This window comes from Rousettus aegyptiacus, unplaced genomic scaffold (genome assembly GCF_014176215.1).
Source record: "Rousettus aegyptiacus isolate mRouAeg1 unplaced genomic scaffold, mRouAeg1.p scaffold_m13_p_2, whole genome shotgun sequence".
Lineage (NCBI taxonomy): Eukaryota > Metazoa > Chordata > Mammalia > Chiroptera > Pteropodidae > Rousettus > Rousettus aegyptiacus.
In genome coordinates this window covers 25,687,184-25,707,256 of record NW_023416295.1, presented here as the reverse complement: position 1 = coordinate 25,707,256, position 20,073 = coordinate 25,687,184, and the positions used below count along the sequence as shown (strand labels likewise).

At 32.2% G+C, this 20,073-nt stretch overlaps 1 protein-coding gene and 1 long non-coding RNA gene across 2 annotated transcripts in view; one reads left to right on the top strand and one right to left on the bottom strand.

Annotated features, from left to right (window-relative positions):
* CARF (calcium responsive transcription factor) overlaps positions 1-20,073 on the top strand; it is a 45,008-nt gene that overhangs the window by 5,330 nt on the left and 19,605 nt on the right. Inside the window, exons 2-6 of the mRNA XM_016161915.2 lie at positions 11,782-11,893; positions 12,327-12,554; positions 16,053-16,173; positions 17,198-17,327; positions 18,135-18,219. Of these exons, the coding sequence (XP_016017401.1) occupies positions 11,825-11,893; positions 12,327-12,554; positions 16,053-16,173; positions 17,198-17,327; positions 18,135-18,219 (633 nt within the window). The 5' untranslated portion in view covers positions 11,782-11,824. The remainder of the gene's footprint in view (positions 1-11,781; positions 11,894-12,326; positions 12,555-16,052; positions 16,174-17,197; positions 17,328-18,134; positions 18,220-20,073) is intronic.
* Positions 17,339-20,073, bottom strand: part of LOC107519362 — a 45,815-nt gene continuing 43,080 nt past the window's right edge. Inside the window, exon 4 of the long non-coding RNA XR_004955588.1 lies at positions 17,339-17,407. This is a non-coding gene — a long non-coding RNA (uncharacterized LOC107519362). The remainder of the gene's footprint in view (positions 17,408-20,073) is intronic.

The following is a 20,073-nucleotide window of genomic DNA, read 5'->3' as shown; positions in this document are numbered from 1 at the left end:
AATAGGTTCTACATCACAGAATAGTAGAGTGAGTGTTAATAATTCCAGCTAATAATGATTAAGTATAAAAGCATTCAATAAGTATTAGATTATTTTATAGCTGTGATAAATTTATAATATTCACCTATTTTATATTATTTAAAAATCAAAGAGCTCTCAGAAATATTAATATCATCATTTTGAGACAGTGAGTATTTTAATATATTTAATTAACTTTAAAAAATTAAGTTATATTCTTGACAGTGATTGTTTCAGTTTTAAAAAGTCCCTCAATAGGACTTTATTTTCAATTGAATCTAATTTTGTGAAAGTTTTTTCTTTGAATAGAATTCTTTTATTTTTCTGCTCAGTGCCCATTGGAAGCCAGTCAATAAATAATAGTTAAACAAATTTTAAAAATCACCGGGATAATCAACTGTTAGTAACATAAAATCTTTGAATTGGATAGGTCTTAGAGATCACTCATACCAACTCCTCATTTTAAAGAACTAGAAATTGAAGTTCAGAGAAATAGTTTGGATTTTTTCATCAAATCTAGACTGACGCCATGTTCTTTATTACATTTATGAGGTGTGAATTTTTAAATTAAACAATATTGAAGTAGAGCTTATGAGTCATCTAAAAGTATAAAAGTTTTTATAATTTTTTAAAGCTAGTGTAGAAAAGTATATTTAGAAGCTTCATACTAGCCAGATAAGTTTTGATTATGTCAGTGAGACAGTATTTAAGAGATTTTTGCCTTTAAGAACCAAAGGATTTATTTAGTCTGTTTAGATACTTATTTAGATAGGTGAAATTTTGACCCTAGTTTGCATCATTAAAGGTAGTAAAATAATTTATTGAGCACTGACAGTGTACTAGAAACTTTGTCAAGTCCTTTGCATACATTATTTAATCTATAACCCTATGAGGTAGATGCAATATTATTCCAAATTGACAGATGACAAAACTAAAGCTCAGAGTAGTGTTAACCAATTTGACAAGTAGTAAGTACAAAGCTGAAATTCAAACCCATACCGTATGACTATACCGTTTTACTGACAAAACCTTCTTGGTTTTTATTTTAAAAGTCAATGAAAAAATAATATCTTTTTCTACATACCCTAACTCCAACATTGTCCAGAGTATAACTTAACCCAAATTTCAAGATAATTTTGGAGTTCATAGACTGTGATTTGTTACTGGCTTTAGTTTGCAGTCACTCTGATTGCCCCCCGCCTTTTTTTTTTAAGACTTCTTTATTTTTAGAACAGTTGTAGGTTTTTAGAAAATTGGGCAGGTCATGAAAAGATTTCCATATTCCTTCCCTCACCTCTCTCACCCCAACCCCAGCATAGTTTTCCCTATTAATGCATTAGTGTGGTACATTTCTTAAAATTAATGAACCAATATTGATACATTATTATGAACAAAAGTTCATAGTTTACATTAAGGTTCACTCTGTGGTATACAGTTTTATGGATTTTGACAAATGCATCAAGTATCCATCATTACAAAAAAATTATAAAAAATTGTTTCATCACCATAAAATCTGTGCTTCATCTGTTCATCCTTCCATAACCTAACCTCTGGCAACACTGGTCTTCTTAGTATTTCAATGGCTTTTATCATTTGAAGAATGTCATCTATTTGGAATCATATAGTATATGGCCTTTTCAGATGGGTTTCTTTCACTTCACTATGCATTTAAGGTTTGCTTGTCTGCAGTTGGACCAGTATGTGGACTCAATTCCAAAACCAGAAAAAAAAAATAATTTTCTGTAAGGGTTTAGTCTGTTGATTTCTTCCCTTTCAGTTCACCTTTTTTTTTTTCTTTTTTTCTTTTAACCCGCTTTACCCACTTCTCCTATCCCACCCACATCCCACTCCCTTCCTCTGGCAATCACCAATTTGTTCTATCTATGAGCTTAGTTTTCTTTTTAAACATTCCACATATAAGAGAGATAATATGGCATTTGTCTTTCTCTGTCTTATATCACATAGCATATCCATGTACCTGTTGGCCATCTGTATGTCTTTGGAAAAATGTCTCTTCAGAGCTCTGCCTATTTTTTATTGGATTTTTAAATTTTTTTTTATTTTTATTTTTTGGTTCAGTTAAATCATGTACCATTGCCAGGTACATAATTTACAGATATCTTCCCCTATTCAATAGATTGCCTTTTAATTTTTTTTATGGTTTTCTTTGCTGTGCAAAAGCTTTTTAATTTGATGTAGTTCCACTTGTTGAATTTGCTCTTGTTGCTTTTGCTTTTAGTATCACCAAGACCTGTAACAAGCAGGTTACTGCCTATGTTTTCTTCAAGAAGTTTAATGGTTTCAGGTCTCACATTCAAGTCTTTAATACATTTTAAGTTAAGTTTGTGTAAGTTGTAAGATAGTGGTTGAATTTCATTCTTTTGCATGTAGCTGTGCAGTTTTCTCAGTACTATTTATTGAAGAGACCGTCCTTTCCTCATTGAATATTCTTTGCTTCTTTGTCATAAATTAATTGACCATATATGCTTGGTTTTATTTGTGGGATCTCTCTTCTGTTCTATTAATCTTTGTGTGTCTGTTTTTATGGCAATACCATACTGTGTTAATTACTATAGCTTTGTAATATGGCTTGAAATCGGGGAGCGTGATGCCTCTAGCTTTGTTCTTCTTTCTCAGGATTGCTTTAGCTATTCAGAGTCTTTTGTGGTTCCATACAACTTTTAGGATTATTTGTTCTATTTCTGTGAAAAATGGAATTTTGAAAGGGATTGCATCGAATCTGTAGATTACTTTGGGTAGCATGACATTTTAACAATATTGATTCTTCCAATCTCTTAGCACCAAATAGCTTTCCATTTATTTGTGTCGTCTTCAGTTTCTTTCATTAACGTCTTATAGTTTTCAGTATACAGTTCTTTCACCTCCTTGGTTAAATTTATTCCTAGGTATTTTATTCTTTACAATACAACTGAAAATAGGATTGTTTCCCTAGTTTTTCTTTCTGATGGTTCATTATTATTATTTAAAAATGCAACAGATTTTTTTGTATTTTTCTTGTATCCTGCAACTTTTGTTTATTGGTTCTAACAGTTTTTCTAATTTCTCCAATTTCATTTTTGTGGTTTTCAGTGCATAGATCTTGAATATCTTTCGTCAAGTTTATCACTAAAATTTTTATATTTTTTGCCATTGTGCTATTTTATGCAGTCGGTATCATACTTTGTTCATATAAAGTTCTAGCCTAAACTTATTCTCCAAGTTGGGAATACTTAAAGTCAATGGCATGTCAGATTTGATGAGATATGGTACTTTTTATTATACATTGCTAGATTTTGTTTGCTGAGCTTTTATTTAGGATCTTAATATTTATGTGTTTATGATTGTTTAAAAATAGATTCATTTTCAGATCTGGTCAAGTTCATTTTCAGATCTGGCGAAGTTCAAATCAGGAGGTAATTGCCATCAAAAAGATAATTTATTAATTACAGTTACTAAGAGGAGGGATGCATGCCACACAGGGCCACACAAGAGAATACTGAGGTCAGTAGCAGCTACAGAGAGGGAGAGAGAATATCAAATCCTGGACATCATAACATCATATAATTTTATCTAAAATATTCACATACCTAGAAACACACCCCCAATTTTTTAATATTATCAAATATTTAGTCCATGTTCACTTTTTCTAGACTGTCTTATACATATAACACACACATGTTCTTACTTTTTGGTACGATTTTACTTTTTTAAAAAATTGAGGTGAACTTCATACACCTTAAAATTATTTTTAAATGGACAGTGCAGTGGCATTTTGTAAATTCACAATGTTATGTGTGTACCACTTCTATTTAATTTAAAAAATATTTTCATCTCCCCAAAATAAAACCTTGTACTCAAATGGCAGTACTCCCTGTTTGCTCCTCCAAGCCGTTAGCATTTACCAATATGCTTTCTGTTTTGTATGATTTACCCATTTTGGATGTTTTATATAAGTGGAACCATGTAACATGTAACCATTTTTGTCTGGCTTCTATCACTTAGCCTGATGCTTTTGAGATCTATGTTTTAGCATGTATCAGTATTTCATTCCTTTTGTGGCTGAATACTGTTCCTTTATGTGGATAGTCCTCATTTTGTTTATTCATTCATAAGCTTATGAACATAAGGGTTGTTTCCACTTGGACTGTTATGAATAGTGCTACTATGAACACCTGTTTTTAATTATTTTTGGTATATACCTAGAGTGGAATTACTGTCATGTACTTCTATGTTTAGCTTCTTAAGGAACTACCATATTATTTTTCACAGCACCTGTGCCATTTTACACACCCATCAGTGCTGCATGAGGATTCCGATTTCTACACATCCCCATAAACCCTTGTTATTTTCTTTTTTTTTAAAAAAAAATAGCCATCCCAGTGAATAAGAACTGGTATCTCATTATTGTTTTGATTTGCATTTTCCTAATAAATAATGACCTTGAGCATCTTTTTATGTGTTTTTTGGCCATTTGTATGTCATCTTTGGAGACATGTCTCTCTTCAGCTCCTTTGCCCATTTTTTAATTGGGTCATTTTTGGTTGTCTTTTCATTGTTAAGTTGTAGTTCTTTATATATTCTAGAACCTTATCAGACATTTGATTTGCAGGTATTTTCTCCTATCTATGAGTTGTCTTTTCACTCTTGTCATGGTGTCCTTTGCAGAAAAGTTTTTATTTTTTTAATGTCCCATGTGTCTGTTTTTCCTGTCGGTGTGTGTTCTTATGGTGTCACATCTAGGGAACCATTGCCAAATCCAAGGTCGTGGTGACTTACCCTTATGTTTGTTTCTAAGAACTTTATGGTTTTAGTATTTATATTTAAGTTTTTAATATGTTTTTGGTTATTTTTTGTATGTAGCGTGAAGTAAGGGGTCTATCTTTATTCTTTTGTATATGGATATTCAGTTGTCCCTGCACCATTTGTTGCAGAGACTATTCATTCACCCACTGAATACTTTGGCACGCTTGTTAAAAATTCTTCAACTGTAAATGTACGCCTCCAGTCTGGACTCTCAATTTTATTCCATCGATCTACATGTCTCTTCTTATATCAATACTACATTCTTTTGAGTACTATAGTTTGGTGGTAAGTTTTGAAGGGAGGAAAGAGTCTGCCAACATTGTTCTTTTTCAAGATCGTTGTGTTCATTCAGGTCCCTTGCAATTTAGGGTTGGCTTTTCTATGACAAAAAAAGGCCATTGGAATTTTCATAGGGATTTCACTAAATCTATAGATTGCTTTGGGTAGTATTGCCATTTTCACAATTTTCATGTCTTCCAGTACCATGGGCATATTATGTCTTTATATATATTTAGATCTTTAATTTTTTTCTGGCAGTATTTTATAGTTTCAGTGTACAACTTTTGTACCTCCTTGGTTAATTTATTGGTAAGTATTTTATTCTTGTCGATGCTATTGTAAATGGATTATTTCATTTTTGGATTGTTCACTGCTAGTGTATAGAAGAAATACAACTAATCTTTGCATGTTTATTCTGTATCCTATAACTTTGTTGAATTTAACTTTAGTAGTTTTTTGTGGATTCTTCAAGATTTTCTATATGTAAGACTATGTCATCTATGATAGTTATACAATTGTTCTTAATATTCTCTCATCCTTTTAATTTCTGTAAGGTTGGTGGTAATGTCCTCACTATTATTTCTGATTTTAGTTATTTGTGCCTTCTCTCTTTTTCATTGCCAGTCTCACTAAAGCTTTGTCAATTTTCTCAATCTTCGAAGAACCAACTTTTAGATTTGTTCATACTTTCTGTTGTTTTTCTAGTCCTGATTTTACTTATCTCCTCTCTAATCTTTATTATTTTCTTCCACTAGGTTGCAGTTTAGTTTGCTCTTCATTTTCTACTTCTTAAGATACAAAATCAGGTTATTGCTTTGAGATTTTTTTTTAAAAAGGCATTATTGCTCTAAATTTTCTTTTGAGTACTGCCTTTCCTGAGTTCTATATGTCCTAATATATTGTATTTTTCTGTTATCCCCTCCTGAGTTAAGTGTATTTTATTTGGTTCTCCAATATTCTTTCTATTTTTAAAATACACAGAATTATAATACTGTTACTATTCATAGAGGTAGTGTTTATTTAGATTTTTCATAGAGTTATTAATTCATTTGCTTACCATTTTTCTAGCATCTCAGGACTTCCATCTGGTATGATTTTTGTTTTCTATATTTTAAAAAATTTCTTTCATGTAGGATCTGTTTGTTGTAAACTCTGATTTTTAAAAAATCTTGTGTTTTTCTCATCTTTTGTGAAAAAATATTTTTGAGCATATACAATTATATATTTATCTTACTTTTTTATTATTCTTGGGCCATCTGCCATTGTCGCTATTGTGCAATCTGCCGTATATTTAATATCAATACTCTGTAGCTGATCTTCTTATCCCTCTGGCCGCATTTTAGATTTTTCAGTTTCTCTTTAGACTTTTGTGCATTTTTACATTAGTTATGGATTTCTTTTAATTTATCTTGGTACGTTTTATACTTTCTTTATCTGTGGATTCATGTCTTCAGTTTTGAAAAATTGTCAACCATTTTCTCTACAAATATTGTTTCTCATCCATTTTCTCTGTTCAGTCCTTCTAAGTCTCCAATTACAGATATGCTATACTTTTTAATTCTATTTTTCTAGTTTTCAGTCTTTATATTTTTTAGTTTCAGATTTTCCTGTGAGTACTCTGGGTCATTTTTTTTTGTAATACTTTTTTATTTTTCAATTACAGTTGGTATATACATTATTATATTAGTTTCAGGTGTACAACAGTGATTAAACATTTGTATAGCTTATGAAGTGATCACCCCAATAAATCTGGTATCAATCTGACACCATACATAGTTATTACAATATTATTGACTCTATTCCTTATGCTATACTTTATATCCCCATGAGTATTTTGTAACTATTAATTTGTACTTCTTAATCCTGTCCCCGTTTTCACATATCCCTCAACCCCTTTCCCATCTGGCAATTATCAAATATTCTCTGTATTTACAAGTTTGTTTTGTTTGTTTATTTTGTTCTTTAGATTCTACATGTTAAGTGCAGTCATATGGCATTTGTGTTTGTCCAACCTACTCCACTCCGCACAATACACTCTGGGTCCATCCATGTTATTGAAGATGGCGAGCATGCATTCTTTTTTATGGCTATGTAATATTCCATTGTTTATATGTATTACCTCTTCTTTATCCATCCATCCACTGATGGACATCCAGGTTGCCTCCGTGTCCTGGCTGTTGTAAATAATGCTGTAATAAACATATGGATTCACATGTCCCTTTGAAAGAGTGTTTTGGGTTTCTTCAGATAAATACCCAGAAGTGGGATAACTGGGTTCTTCTTTGTCTCATTATAGCCTTTGTTTTGAAGTCTGTTTTGTCTGGTATGAGTATTGCTCCCTCAGCTTTTTTGTTTGTTTCCATTTTTATGAAATATCTCTTTAATTCCTTTACTTTCAGTCTCTGTGTGTCTTTTGATCTCAAGTAAGTCTATTTGTAGGCAGCATATGGAAGGATCTTGTTTTCTTATCCATTCAGCCAATCTATTTTTTGATTAGAGCACTTAATCCATTTATATTTAAAGAAATTGTTGATAGGTATATAGTTATTGCTATTTTATTCATATTTTTGACCCTTTTTTTCCTTCTTAAAGAAATCCCACTAACATTTCTTGAATACTAGTTTGGTGTTGAACTCCTTTAGCTTTTCATTGTCTGGGAAGCTATTTTCTATCCTTTAATTCTAAATGATAGCTTTGCTGGGTAAAGGAATCTTGATTGTAGGTCCTTGCTTTTCATTGCTTCACATATTCCATGGCAATACCTTCTCACTTACAAAGTTTCTGCTGAGAAATCAGCTGATAGTCTTATGGGAGCTTCCTTGTAGGTAACTAATTGCTTTTCTCTTGCTGCTTTTAAGATTCTCTCTTTGTCTTTAACCCTTGGCATTTTAATTATGATGTGTCTTGGTATGGACCTCGTTGGCTTCCTTTTGTTTGGAACTCTGTGCTCCCTGGGCTTGTATGTCAATCTCCTTCACCAGGTTAAGGACTTTTTTTGTCATTATTTCTTGAAATAGGTTTTCAATTCCTTGCTCTCTCTCCTCCTCTCCTTATGATGTGAATGTTGGTATGCACGATGTTGTCCCAGAAGCCCCTTAACTGTCCTGATTATTTTTTTATTCTTTTTTTCTTGTTGCTGTTCTGATTGGATGTTTTCTGCTACCTTATTTTCTAAATTGTTGATTCCATCCTCTGCTCCATGTAATCTGTTGATTCTCGCTAATGTATTCTTCATTTCAGTTACTGTATTCTTCATTTCTGACTGGTTCTTTTTTATGCTTTCTATCTCTCTTTTAATTTTCTCACTGGATTCCTCTACTTTTTCCCTTAGTTCATTGAGAGCATCTTTATAACCAGTGTTTTGAACTCTGTAACTTTGTTTTATTCTTTCGTCTGGGACATGTTCCTTTGTCTCCTTACTTCACTGCTTCCTGTGTGCGTTTTTATGTATAAGGTAAGGCTGCTATGTCTCTTGGTCTTAGTAGAGTGGACTTATGTAGTAGAAGTCCTACGGGGCCCAGTGACACAGTCTCCCTGGTCAACTGAACTAGTGCTCCAGTTGTGGGTTGTGTGTGTCCACCTGTTGTAGTTGAGCCTTAGTTGATGTTTGCACATCAGTGGGAAGGATTGACCCACGAGTTGACTGGTTGAGAGGACTGATCGTCTCCTCTCTGGTGTCATCCTTGGATGAGTGCCAGGTGGTGTTCCAGTTCATCTGAAGCTGGTCACCCAGGTGTGCTGACCCTAGGACCTTCTGAGTGGGTCAAGTTCAGCTGCCTGTTCCCTGCCTGGGGCCACCTGACGTGAGACACTAAGCGGTATGTAGATGGCAGCCACCTGTGCTCGGCTTGGAGCTGCCTCAAGAGGTAAAGCCAGGCAGTGAGGCTGGCTGCTGCTGCTAGTGCCAGACTTGGAGCTATTCAGCAAAAGGTATGGGCCATGCAAGGCTAGATGCTTGTTTGGGTTTTGTGAACCTTTGGGAGATTATAGGATAGTCTACAACATGAGCCAGGAGAGGCCATTTGTATGAAAAAGCCGCTAGAAGGGGCTCGGATGGGCCCACAGGTTGGGTGGGATGGGGTCTCGGAATCACCAAGGCAGAGCAACCAGTGCAGGTTGATGGAGACTCAGATATGGCAGCTGCCTGCATATGCATGCAGGGTGAGGAGAGTACTGAAACCCTGACTGGGGAGCATGATGTGGGGCTTGTACCCCTCAAAGCCTAAATGACCCTCCTGATTTTTAACTGCCACACGTGGGTATGGGACCAGCCTGTTCCTCATCTCTGCTTTTTGTGTCCTTATTTGTAGGACTTCTGCTCTGCTAGACTTCAGGTGATTCTGAATGATTGTTCTGTAGTTAAGTTATAATTTTTATGTGGTCATGAGAGGAGGCAAGCACAGTGTTTTCCTACTCCACCATCTTGACCGAAAATCTCTGGCTAACTTTTTAAATCTGTCTTGCAATTTAGTAATTCTTCTACATCTAATCTTCTTTTATTCATTGACTTTTAAATTTCAGTAGTTATGTTTTTCATTTCTGAAAGTTCTGTTTGGTTCTTTTTCAAGTTAAACTTTTGATAGTCTTTTGTTGCCTGCTTATTCCTGTGATTCATTTTTTTATTTACTTTATATTGAGTATAACATAGATTCAATATTGAAGTCTTTAGGGGTTTTTAATCTGCTGACTTCTCTTTTATGGTGGTTTATTTCTGTGTGTTTTTGGCACTATTTGATTGTAAACTTACATTTGATTGATCTTAATGTGAAAGGAATCTAGAGTCTTAATTGGATTCATGTTCCTCCAAATAATAATTGCATTTTTTCTTACTAGAAGTCAGGCCACACTATTGGTTTAGGATGTTTCAGGGTCCTAGTGTTGTCCCGGGTGTTTTAAATTTTCCTCCCCAATTAGCTGCTTGTCTAAGCCCCAGTTTTCCAGCCACAAAACATGAATATTAGCATAGGCCTTGGGTAAAGTTTTCCTCTTTACTTGTGCTCATCACTTAGGTTTTAGCTCACAGGTTTTGCTTTTCTTTTTTTCTGGGAAGAGTGGGTTCTGATTTTTACTTCCCATAGCAGAGCCCAGACACAAAATAAAGATCTTGTTTTAAATCAACTTTTTTTGTTGTTTTCTAGCTAGAGAGCTTTAAATGGTATCTAATCTCCTATATGGTCTCTGGTGGAAATTTTTTATTTTTTAAAACCCTTCTAACAAATATTGTTAAGTAATATATGTATAGTGTAAAAAATTCATAACATAACAGAAAGTTATAAAATAAAATTGCCATTTATAGTCTGAGAGGTACCTATAAGTTTTTGGAATTTTTGTAATAGATTAAAATACAAGTGATAATTTAAGACATTAAAGAGGAAACAATTTTTAGATATTTTATAGTTATATATTAAAAATAAGTGATTTTATAGCCTATTACAATTTACATTTGAATAGAAGCGGTTATAATATTTTGGAAATATGAAGTGGCAAACCTTGTAGATTTATGAAATGGTTAATTTTACAAATGTATGTTTGAATGCTGTCACAGAAAAATAAGTTTTCAATGTATTCAAATATATATATATATACCACTGAATAAGTCTAAAGTGTAAGGTATAATGTTAATTTAGAGTTTAGGGTGATAGAATTATCGTGTCTCCTGATTGTGATGGCGGATACATGTGTTAAAATCCATAGAACTATATACACACAAAAAAGTTCAATTTAATACTTGCTAATTTAAAAATAAAATTTTAAAGATTTTTAAAAAATGCTGTCTTTCAAAAGATAAAATTAAATGGGTGAGTTCTTTAAAAGATTCTTTGAAGTTTATTTTATATTATTATTATAAATTTTTAATAGTATTCTTTACCAGTTTCATTTTGATTTTGCTCTAGCTTAAAGACATAACACATTGTTCCTTTTAGATAATACAAACTCCTGTATTCTCTATAATATACCAGGATTTGAGAACCTCAGCAGTGTTGACATCTTTGTTGTGGGACTGTCCTGTGCATTATAAGGTGTTTAGCAGTACCCGTAGTTTCTCCCCATTAGTTACCAGTAGCACTCTCTCCCAGCCCTTTTGTGACATCCCAAAATATTTCCAGACATTGCCAAATATCCCTTAGGACCAGGAATTGTATGAGAAGACAAAATTGCCGTGGCCGAAAATCACTGTACTAGGCCTAAGTGCCTCAAACTTTTTGAAATACATATTTCTTCATTTTCAAAGCTCGTCAAGACAATATTAAGTGGAATGATTATATATATAATCTCCATCTATACCAAGAGATATTTTCTAAAATTGTTTAATGTTATAATAGGGCACACTCAACTCATAAAAGGTTTTATTTGCGTTAAATCTTTGTAAAATGAGAATTAGAAATATTTGAAAGGGTATAACAGTACCTGTCACATGACAGCAATCTTAACAAGCCAATACATGAGTATAATTAAAGACAGGAAGAGAGAACTACATAATGTTAATCTTTGCTCCACCTCAAATGTATTCTGGTGCCTTGGCAAGACATTAAACAAAAATGATTATTTTCTTATTTATAGAATGGAAACGATTTAACCTAAATTGTATAGGGTAATAGAGTAAGGGAGATGAGAGATTTAGACAAACATTCTATAAAAATGTTAAGTACTTTAGTTGATCAGATATTTAAACTCTTTCAGCTATTAAATAATAGAAGAAGATGGAATTGAATATGATATCAGCATGGAACAGTCTAATGATTCATTAGTAGTCAACCATAATGATTCCGAAGATTCAAAAACAGATTCTCAGGTAATTTAAGGTAGAGATTCAACTGGGAACTTTTTCCCAGCCTCACGAAAAGCAACATGCCTTTTAACAACTTTTTATGCTTAAGAAATAGTATTATATTTAATGTATTCAAGAATTTTAACATTATCTCTAATCCTATCATATGTTCATAAAAATTTATACATAAGGAAAAATTATATTTCATCATTTTAGGTTCCATTTCCATGGACAATTTTATTTCAGTGAAGTTGAAATAAAATATAAAAATCAATGTTACTTAAGAACTGCTTTCTGTATCAGTTCATGCATTGACAACTCCTGCAAAATGTAAAGTGAATAATTAATTGAAAATGATTGTCTTTCCATTATTATAAACATTCTACATTTCAAAAAAAATTACATATTTTACAAACACCAAAGTGTTTTGTTTGTTTTGTTTTGTTCTTTTGCAAAGCATCCAGCTTGTATGGACTCCAGAGAACCTTCCTTTGGACAGAATGGCTCCAGTAGAATTTTATCCTTTACTACTCATGAAGCAGATAATTCACTCACATCACAGAATATACCAGGATCCCTGACTCACGCACAGACTCTTTCTGCAGAGCAGTTCCACATAGTGGACCAAAATGGGCAACCTATTCAATATGAACTTCAGTCATTGGGGGATTCTAATGCACAAATGGTGAGTATATTTTATAAATAGCCATTTTTTTTTGTCATTTGTAAATATATATTTGTATTTTCTTTCTAGATGAGCTAATTTCTTGACACTGTCGACTTACATTGCTTTAAAAATACTGTTTCCATGGCATTCACTTTTAAGTTATGTAAGGATTTTAAAAGATTTCTTTTCAGGACTACAAATAGTACTTCAACCCAATAGTCCACAGCCACTGTCTAGGCAGAGTGGTGCTTCGAGATCAGTTGGAAATGTAATATAATCAGTAACTAGTGCTAAGGTACCAGTGTTTACATGTAACTTAAAATAATTTTTTGTACATACATTTTATACAACTCAAGGTTATTGCTTTATCATTATCTCAGCTCCTGACTTATATGCCATGTACTAGTGTACTTTCTTAAAGAAAAAGCAGTGGAAGTACCAATGGTATAAAGGAAATAAAGCATAACTTTATTGCTCTAGCTTAAAGACATAACACATAATACTACTAGAAACTGTTAACTGAAAGTGTTAATGACCAAACTAAGTTTGTAGTTTGAATAGATGAGAGATGTTTTTGATTTAAACAGAGAAAATTACTGAGAAAAACTTCCAACTTGCTTTCTGATGAATAGGAACATACTTATATTAGTAATATTATGAAGAGTAATGTTACTGCTTATTTACCTGTGTTTTTCAAATTTTCTACAATGAACATTTACTAATTTCATAATAAAAATATTTTTTAAATTATATTTTTAGTTATAAATTATACTACAGGTAAGTGACCATTTTACCAAAAATTAATCCTTATTTCTGTTTCTAGTCTAGAGCATTTTAGAGTTAATTTCTGTCCTTTTGTTCCCTTATAATCCAGCTAAATTCTGGCATTGAGAGTAATTTGGTTGAGACGTGGCTAAGTATAGACAAGTGAGGCTTTTTTGTGTATGTTCAGGCTCAACAAATTTCTGGGTTTACTTCAGGACTGAAATGCAAAGTAAGGGTAGGCTTCTGTAACCATACTGTATCATTAGCAGAGGTTAATATGCAGCAAATAACCTAGATGTGAACCAACGTATTTTAATATTTTATGTTCAGAATGAAATACTTTTGCAGTTTCTCCTGTTATTTGACACTTATTCTAGTTTCTCTCAGGACATTTAGAAAGTCTCTATGTTCTGATAGAAGGGTCAAGGGGTCTAAATATATGAAGGGTTAGCATTTTACACAGGGTAACCTTCTGAAAAAGGATGTTAAGGTTCTTTATTTGATTCAAAAAAAAGTTAAGAGTTCTCTTTGTAATTGTTGTAAACTTTCTATACAAAGTGATTATATAGGTTATTTAACGTTGTGTGGGGTAGAAGATGATCAGAGGGTTATTTAAAACTATGAAATAGGAAACATGTGGCATGAAGCATGGAAATAAATGTAAGAAACATAGAGTGTAAGAAAGTAATTTCTTCAAAAAACCAGAGATCAGAAAGTAGTGATATTCTAATAAACTTAGTGGAACTTTTGTTTTCTTTTGTTTTGTTTATTTTAATAGACTTTATACTTTAGAGGAGTTTTAAATCCACAGTAGAATTGTAGAGAAGATAAAGAAATTTCCCATTATCCCCTGTCCTTCCACCAAATACATAATCTTCCCCTTTATCAACATCCCCCATCAAGTGGAGCTTTTTGAAAGAGATGCCTTTTTTTAAAAAAAATATTATTTTTATATAGAAACTATCAAGGAACTAGTAAAAATTCTGTAGGGGGTGAATATGAAATGAATGTGGAGGTTTTAGAGTGAAATGGGGATGGTATTTTGGATTTATTAAGTACATTGTACACAAGAGCCCAGTAAATACTCAGTCAAGATTTTCTGATAATTTCATGGTCTGCCTCATATAGAACGTATTACAGCAGATGACTCTTCAAAACTATGTTTGTCTTAATAGTAAAGATAAAAGGTAATTAGCTTTTTATTAAAATGGGTAAAGTAATATTATGATCACTATTATCAAATTAAATGAATTAAAAATAGTTTTTTAGGTACCAGGTAGAATAAGTGAAGGAGAAAAAATGGAGAAGACTCTTCTCCACTGTGCTTGAGAAATATTGTTTCAAAATTAAGGGGACATTCCGCTATCAGTCTTAATTATGAACTTTTCACATGATTGAGTAAAGTACAGATATATGTGTTTTATTTAGGTTTAAAAATAACCACAGCACATTATATGGAGTAAAGAATTAAAATATTATTACCATTGCCTTTTAAAGTCCAGGAGGGCATTTTGTATTTTTGTATTGTTTGTATTGTTTTGTTTTTGCCTCTTTTAAGGTTTAAGTAACATCATCAGATACAGGTAAGCAGTAGAGTAGTAATTAAAGGGATTCAGACAGCTTGGGTTTGAATTTCAGCTCACCTCTGTGGAGCTGTGTTACCTTGTATGACTTTTAATGTCCGTATGACAATTTTCTCATATATACAATATATATATACCTCATATACATTTGATAAACATTAAACAAGGTAATACATGTAAAGTTCTGCCACTTAGTATATACTCAACAAATGTAACACAGAATTTACAGTTGCTTTTTCACGCTGAAGTGATAAGTATGGCAAGATATTTTTTTCCCCCAAGAAACTTGGTAAACATTGCAGGGAGGGAAACAGTTCCTACTCTTAATTTCTAGAAAATGTTTATGATTGTACTTGAAGCATTCTACTTTGTTAAGGCTGTTTTTTTAATTTACTTTTTCTTAAATTAAAATTTTTTCAAATGGCCTTCTTAAAAGGAGGAATGCAATCTCTGTCAGGTATCAGCAATGTTTTCAAGTCTTACTTGCTAGAAAGGAAGTCTAAGAAAATGGGTAAGAGTGGTTAAGGAGAGTTCCTTGAGAACTGAGGACAGCAGACTTCATGTGAAACGTCAGTAGGAAGTAGTATGTCAGGTAATAAAATTTACAGGGTGTCCAAAAAGTCTGGAAATACAGGATAAACTTATTTTCATATAATATATTAGTTGTATCTTCAATTAATAGGCTAAAATATTTTTCTTCAACTTCAGATGCCTTTTCAAAAGTTGGTCTTCCTCTAAATTTGAGGCAATGGGTCAGTGGTTAAACATAAAAAAAAAAAAAGTACAATAAATATCCACTTTTTGGGACTCAAGACAGGAGATATATATATATATATATATATATATATAAATAAATGTAGAGATATAAAAATAAATCCTATTTAATTAGACGTAATAAATCACTGTTTTTAAACTAATTAAAATAAAGACCATGGGTGGTTAAGATCATAGGAAAAAGGGTCAAACTGCCTGATTTGAATCCTAGCTTTACCACTTATCAATTGTGAGACCTTGGAAAAAATTTTATGTATCTCAGTGTTTTGATCTATAAAATAAGGGAAATAATAATATCAACCATAGAGGTAGATATGTCTTTAATAATCTAAATAATCATTCTGTTAAATTATTGTAGGCTTATGCATTTAATTTCTTTTTTAATGTTTCCAAGATGATAGTTGCCAGCCCATCAGAAAATGGACAGGTGCTTCGTGTTATTCCATCTACCCAGACAGGAATGGCACAAGTAATTATACCTCAGGAACAGCTTGTGGATGTGAACAGTCCTCGGGGTGAGTAACAATGGGATAGAGGGGATTTTAGAATGTTTTAAAAAACAAATGTATATTTAGGAAAATCACCTTATAAAAGTCAGGCTAAAATTGATCTCTTTGGATAAGATTGTGAACTGAATAATTAGAAAAAGTTTCCTAGCCCAAATAAATTTCAAGTTCATTTTTCAACTCTTGTCTAGGTTAGCTGTCTATTTCATTTTGGAATTCTGTGAAGCTGGTTGACTCTTGCTTCCTCCCAAATGACCAGTGAGCATAAAATAAATTCTTCTTAATTATAATAGCAGTAATAATAACAGCAACAATAACAAGATATAGTGCTAATAGCCACTGGAGAAGATTTTACATTTGTATTTTTATTAATATTATCGTTAGCCTTGTGACTTACTTTTTTTTAACGATTCTTTTGTCTTTGCTCTTCTTTCTTTTGTTCCTTTGGATTCAGAAAGGAGACTCACAGACCCTATTTCTTTTCATTTTATTCTTTCTTTACCTACTTAATATCCCTATTAGTTCTCTTCCTTTTCCTTCCCTTGCTTTTCCATCTATTTGAATCTCTTTTCCAACATCATAGCTACACTGTTGTCATTCATTCATTGTTAATGATTTAGGGTAGATATTTTTACCTTAGCATTACGATTCTATGTCTTTGTTAATAGTCAAATTAACAAAATAAACAAGAAAAAAACATAGTTTGCAGAAAATATTATAAACAGTATAGAACAAAAATTCAGTTTTACATTTTTCTGTTATACTGTGAAACTCTTAATATAACAATTATTTATAACACTCTTATGTCCTGGATGTTCAATTTAAGTTCCAAAAACGTAATTACAGAATTTCAGTATTATAATGAGAAAGTAAACAAATTTATCAGAGAAATTCTCAATAAAGCATTGTAAGTTTGTTATCTTTAGCTTCAGAGTGTATTTTCCCTTTATTTCAAATATATGAGTTTTAGTTACATTCTCATGGTCTTATTCAAGATATTAATTTTTGCTTTGTTCTTGTTATTGTCGTTAAGATGCTTCTGAAGGAAACCCCAGCGACAGAAACTTACCAACTGTAAAAGTGGATGCTCTAGCAGACAATAACAGTAGTTACATTCTTCATCCACAAACATCTCTCACATTGTCCAAAAAGACAGTGACCAGGTGAGTCAGTGGGAGGGAGTTCGTCTTTTGATGTCGCCATGGAAACGTTTTTTAAAATTGTTACATCTAAAGCTGGCTAACTATAGAAAAGATCAGAAATTCAGGAAATGTCCAAAGTGCTACTTTTTTAGTGACATTTAGTGATCTTCTGAAGCAACCCGAAAACATCTGACACTAAGAGTTTTTAGAATAAAGAAATATTCATCCGTTTACACAATTTTTAATGGTTTCGTCATATTTTTAAATACTCAATTCCTCCGTGGTAAAATGTTTAAAAATGTTTTTTGTTAATGTCTATGTCAGCTTTCATTTTTGCCTTAAAATATACTTTATAATAATTTAGGAAAATATAGACATGGTTTTTATAATATTCATATTCTTTTAATCTTTGAAAATATTTTTAAGTTGCTACAGTATGACATTTAGTCTTAGACTTGGCATAATATTATGTTATTCTTAACAAGTCACCTGAATATGTTTCATTAGTTCAATTTTTGATAAATGAAAATGATTATATAATGAGAATACAGAATGAACACTTAGATAGAGATAGAAAATACTTCAATTTTTTGGAACTATTGGTACTTGGAAGAATGAACTTAAATCTTTGCTTTAGCAGTTGCTAAAATAGTAATGATTAAAGAAAACCATAATTAATATACTCATTAGATGAATCTGTCATTATTATTATAATTTCTTATTATGACCTTAATATAGTGCCTTTGGCCCTAGCTAAGAGAATAAGGTAGTTGAATGCTGCATATGTAATTTGTAATATATACTTATATACATTTCTCCCTATCCCAGAATTCTTGAAGAACCCTTTCTGGCTCCCCTGCAGCCACTTTCCTCTAACACACCTATATGGGCCTGCCGTCTCAGGAGCTGTGAGGTGAGTTAAAAAACCTTACCTAGATTCACTTACTTATAACTACAATTCATCCCAAATGTCCACTTTTGAGTACAATTAATAGAGGCTATATCAGTAATATTTTGTTCATGTTTATGCTAAATCTGATCTCATCTATTCACAGATTGTAAACTCTGTTAAAGCAGAGATCATATAAATCCCTTTAGAATTCACTGCCATTTCTTCTCTTGCAATTCTTTGTCTTCTGTGAAACTTTGCCATCATGTTGCTCTATTTTTTACCTTTTTATCATTCATTTTCTTTTCTTGCACTTATTTTATTTCATATTGTCAGTGGAAATTCTTTAAGGTTCACTCTTTGACTTTGTTTTATTTCTCCACATTTTATCCCTTAGAGAGCTTAGCAACTTCTTTGACTTTCAGCTATTACTTTTATAAAAAATGATATCCAAATCAATATCACCAGTTTTTAAATTCTGCCCTTGTTCTCATCCCAGACTTCTAACTACATCTTTCAAGCTTTACTTGGATTTCACCTCGAATTCACCATATCATATACAGGAATCATCTGCTATACCACAACTGGCTCTACTTCTTAACTTCCTTGTCTGTGTAATGACAAATACCATTTCCTTAGACACCTAGACAGAAAGTTTTAGAGTGCTTTCTTCCTTTCCCATATTCAGGTAGTCATCTGATTCTTTTAGTTTTTCCTTTAAGTATCTTCTTTTGGGGGTGCAGTGAGGTGAAGGATTCTCTTCTACAGACCTTTATTATCTTGAACTTAATTATAGTAATAGACTTCCCTCTAATCTTTTTGATTCTTCCATTTCTGGTCCTTACTGTATAGTTTTCTAAAACTACTTGCTTTTAATATTGATTGTATTGTGATGTCTCACACCCCACTAAGTTCAGTATTATTTTTACCATATCATTTGGCTACTGCAGCGAGCTTTCAAGGTCTTCCATAATCTGGTATCACCGTATCTTGTCCTATTTTATTTCCTACTTTTCTCCAACATATCTTTTTTTTTAAATTAAGACACAAGTTTTTTTTTCCCCTCTTTAATTCCTCCCCCACTTCCACCCCCGACCTATGGATGTTGCCATCTCCCCCTAAGAACTGAATCTCTGACCTGGTAGGCTACAGTCGATGGCTCTACCTGCGGCATGAACCCAGGGCCTTCTGCATGTAAAGCAGATGTGCTAACCACTACACTATGGAGCCACCCCTCCAACATATCTTTTCATTTTTGTTATGCTAGTCTTACCTTCCACAAACATTTCAGAATCTTCCTTTATCTCTGCTTTCACTCATTTTTATCTCCATTTCTTAATATATATTTTTTCTTCTACTTACCTTTCTAACTATTCTTCAAATCTCAATGTAAGTCCTACATATCTTTTCTATAAATAGTCAAATGGTTATTTCAGCTTTTACTTATTTATCTTTTTAAATTCTTTAGTATTCATTATCATTACTGATTTTAATTATTTACTGGCTAGGCCCGTTCATTATTACATAACATCTCCATATGTAAACCATACATGGTGTAATAAGTATTTAACTCTTAAAATGCTTGACTTTTTTAAACAAATCTTAAAAATATGGGAAAGAAAAACATTACTTCAGCTTTAATATTTTAAGAAAATTTCTAATAACAGAGTTGAATGATGCAATGTATTGCATTTGTTAGGACATTAGCACTGCTGATGCTTTTCTAAGTCCTATGTGTATGTGGTAGCATTTTTCCCCACACTTTTTGTTAGTTATAGTTTTTCTAGTTGTTTCCCAAAGTTACTATTGTTATTGTTTGATAAGAGTTTTTAAATCATTATTATAAACTTAAGCTAATCCTGTGGATATTGACACATT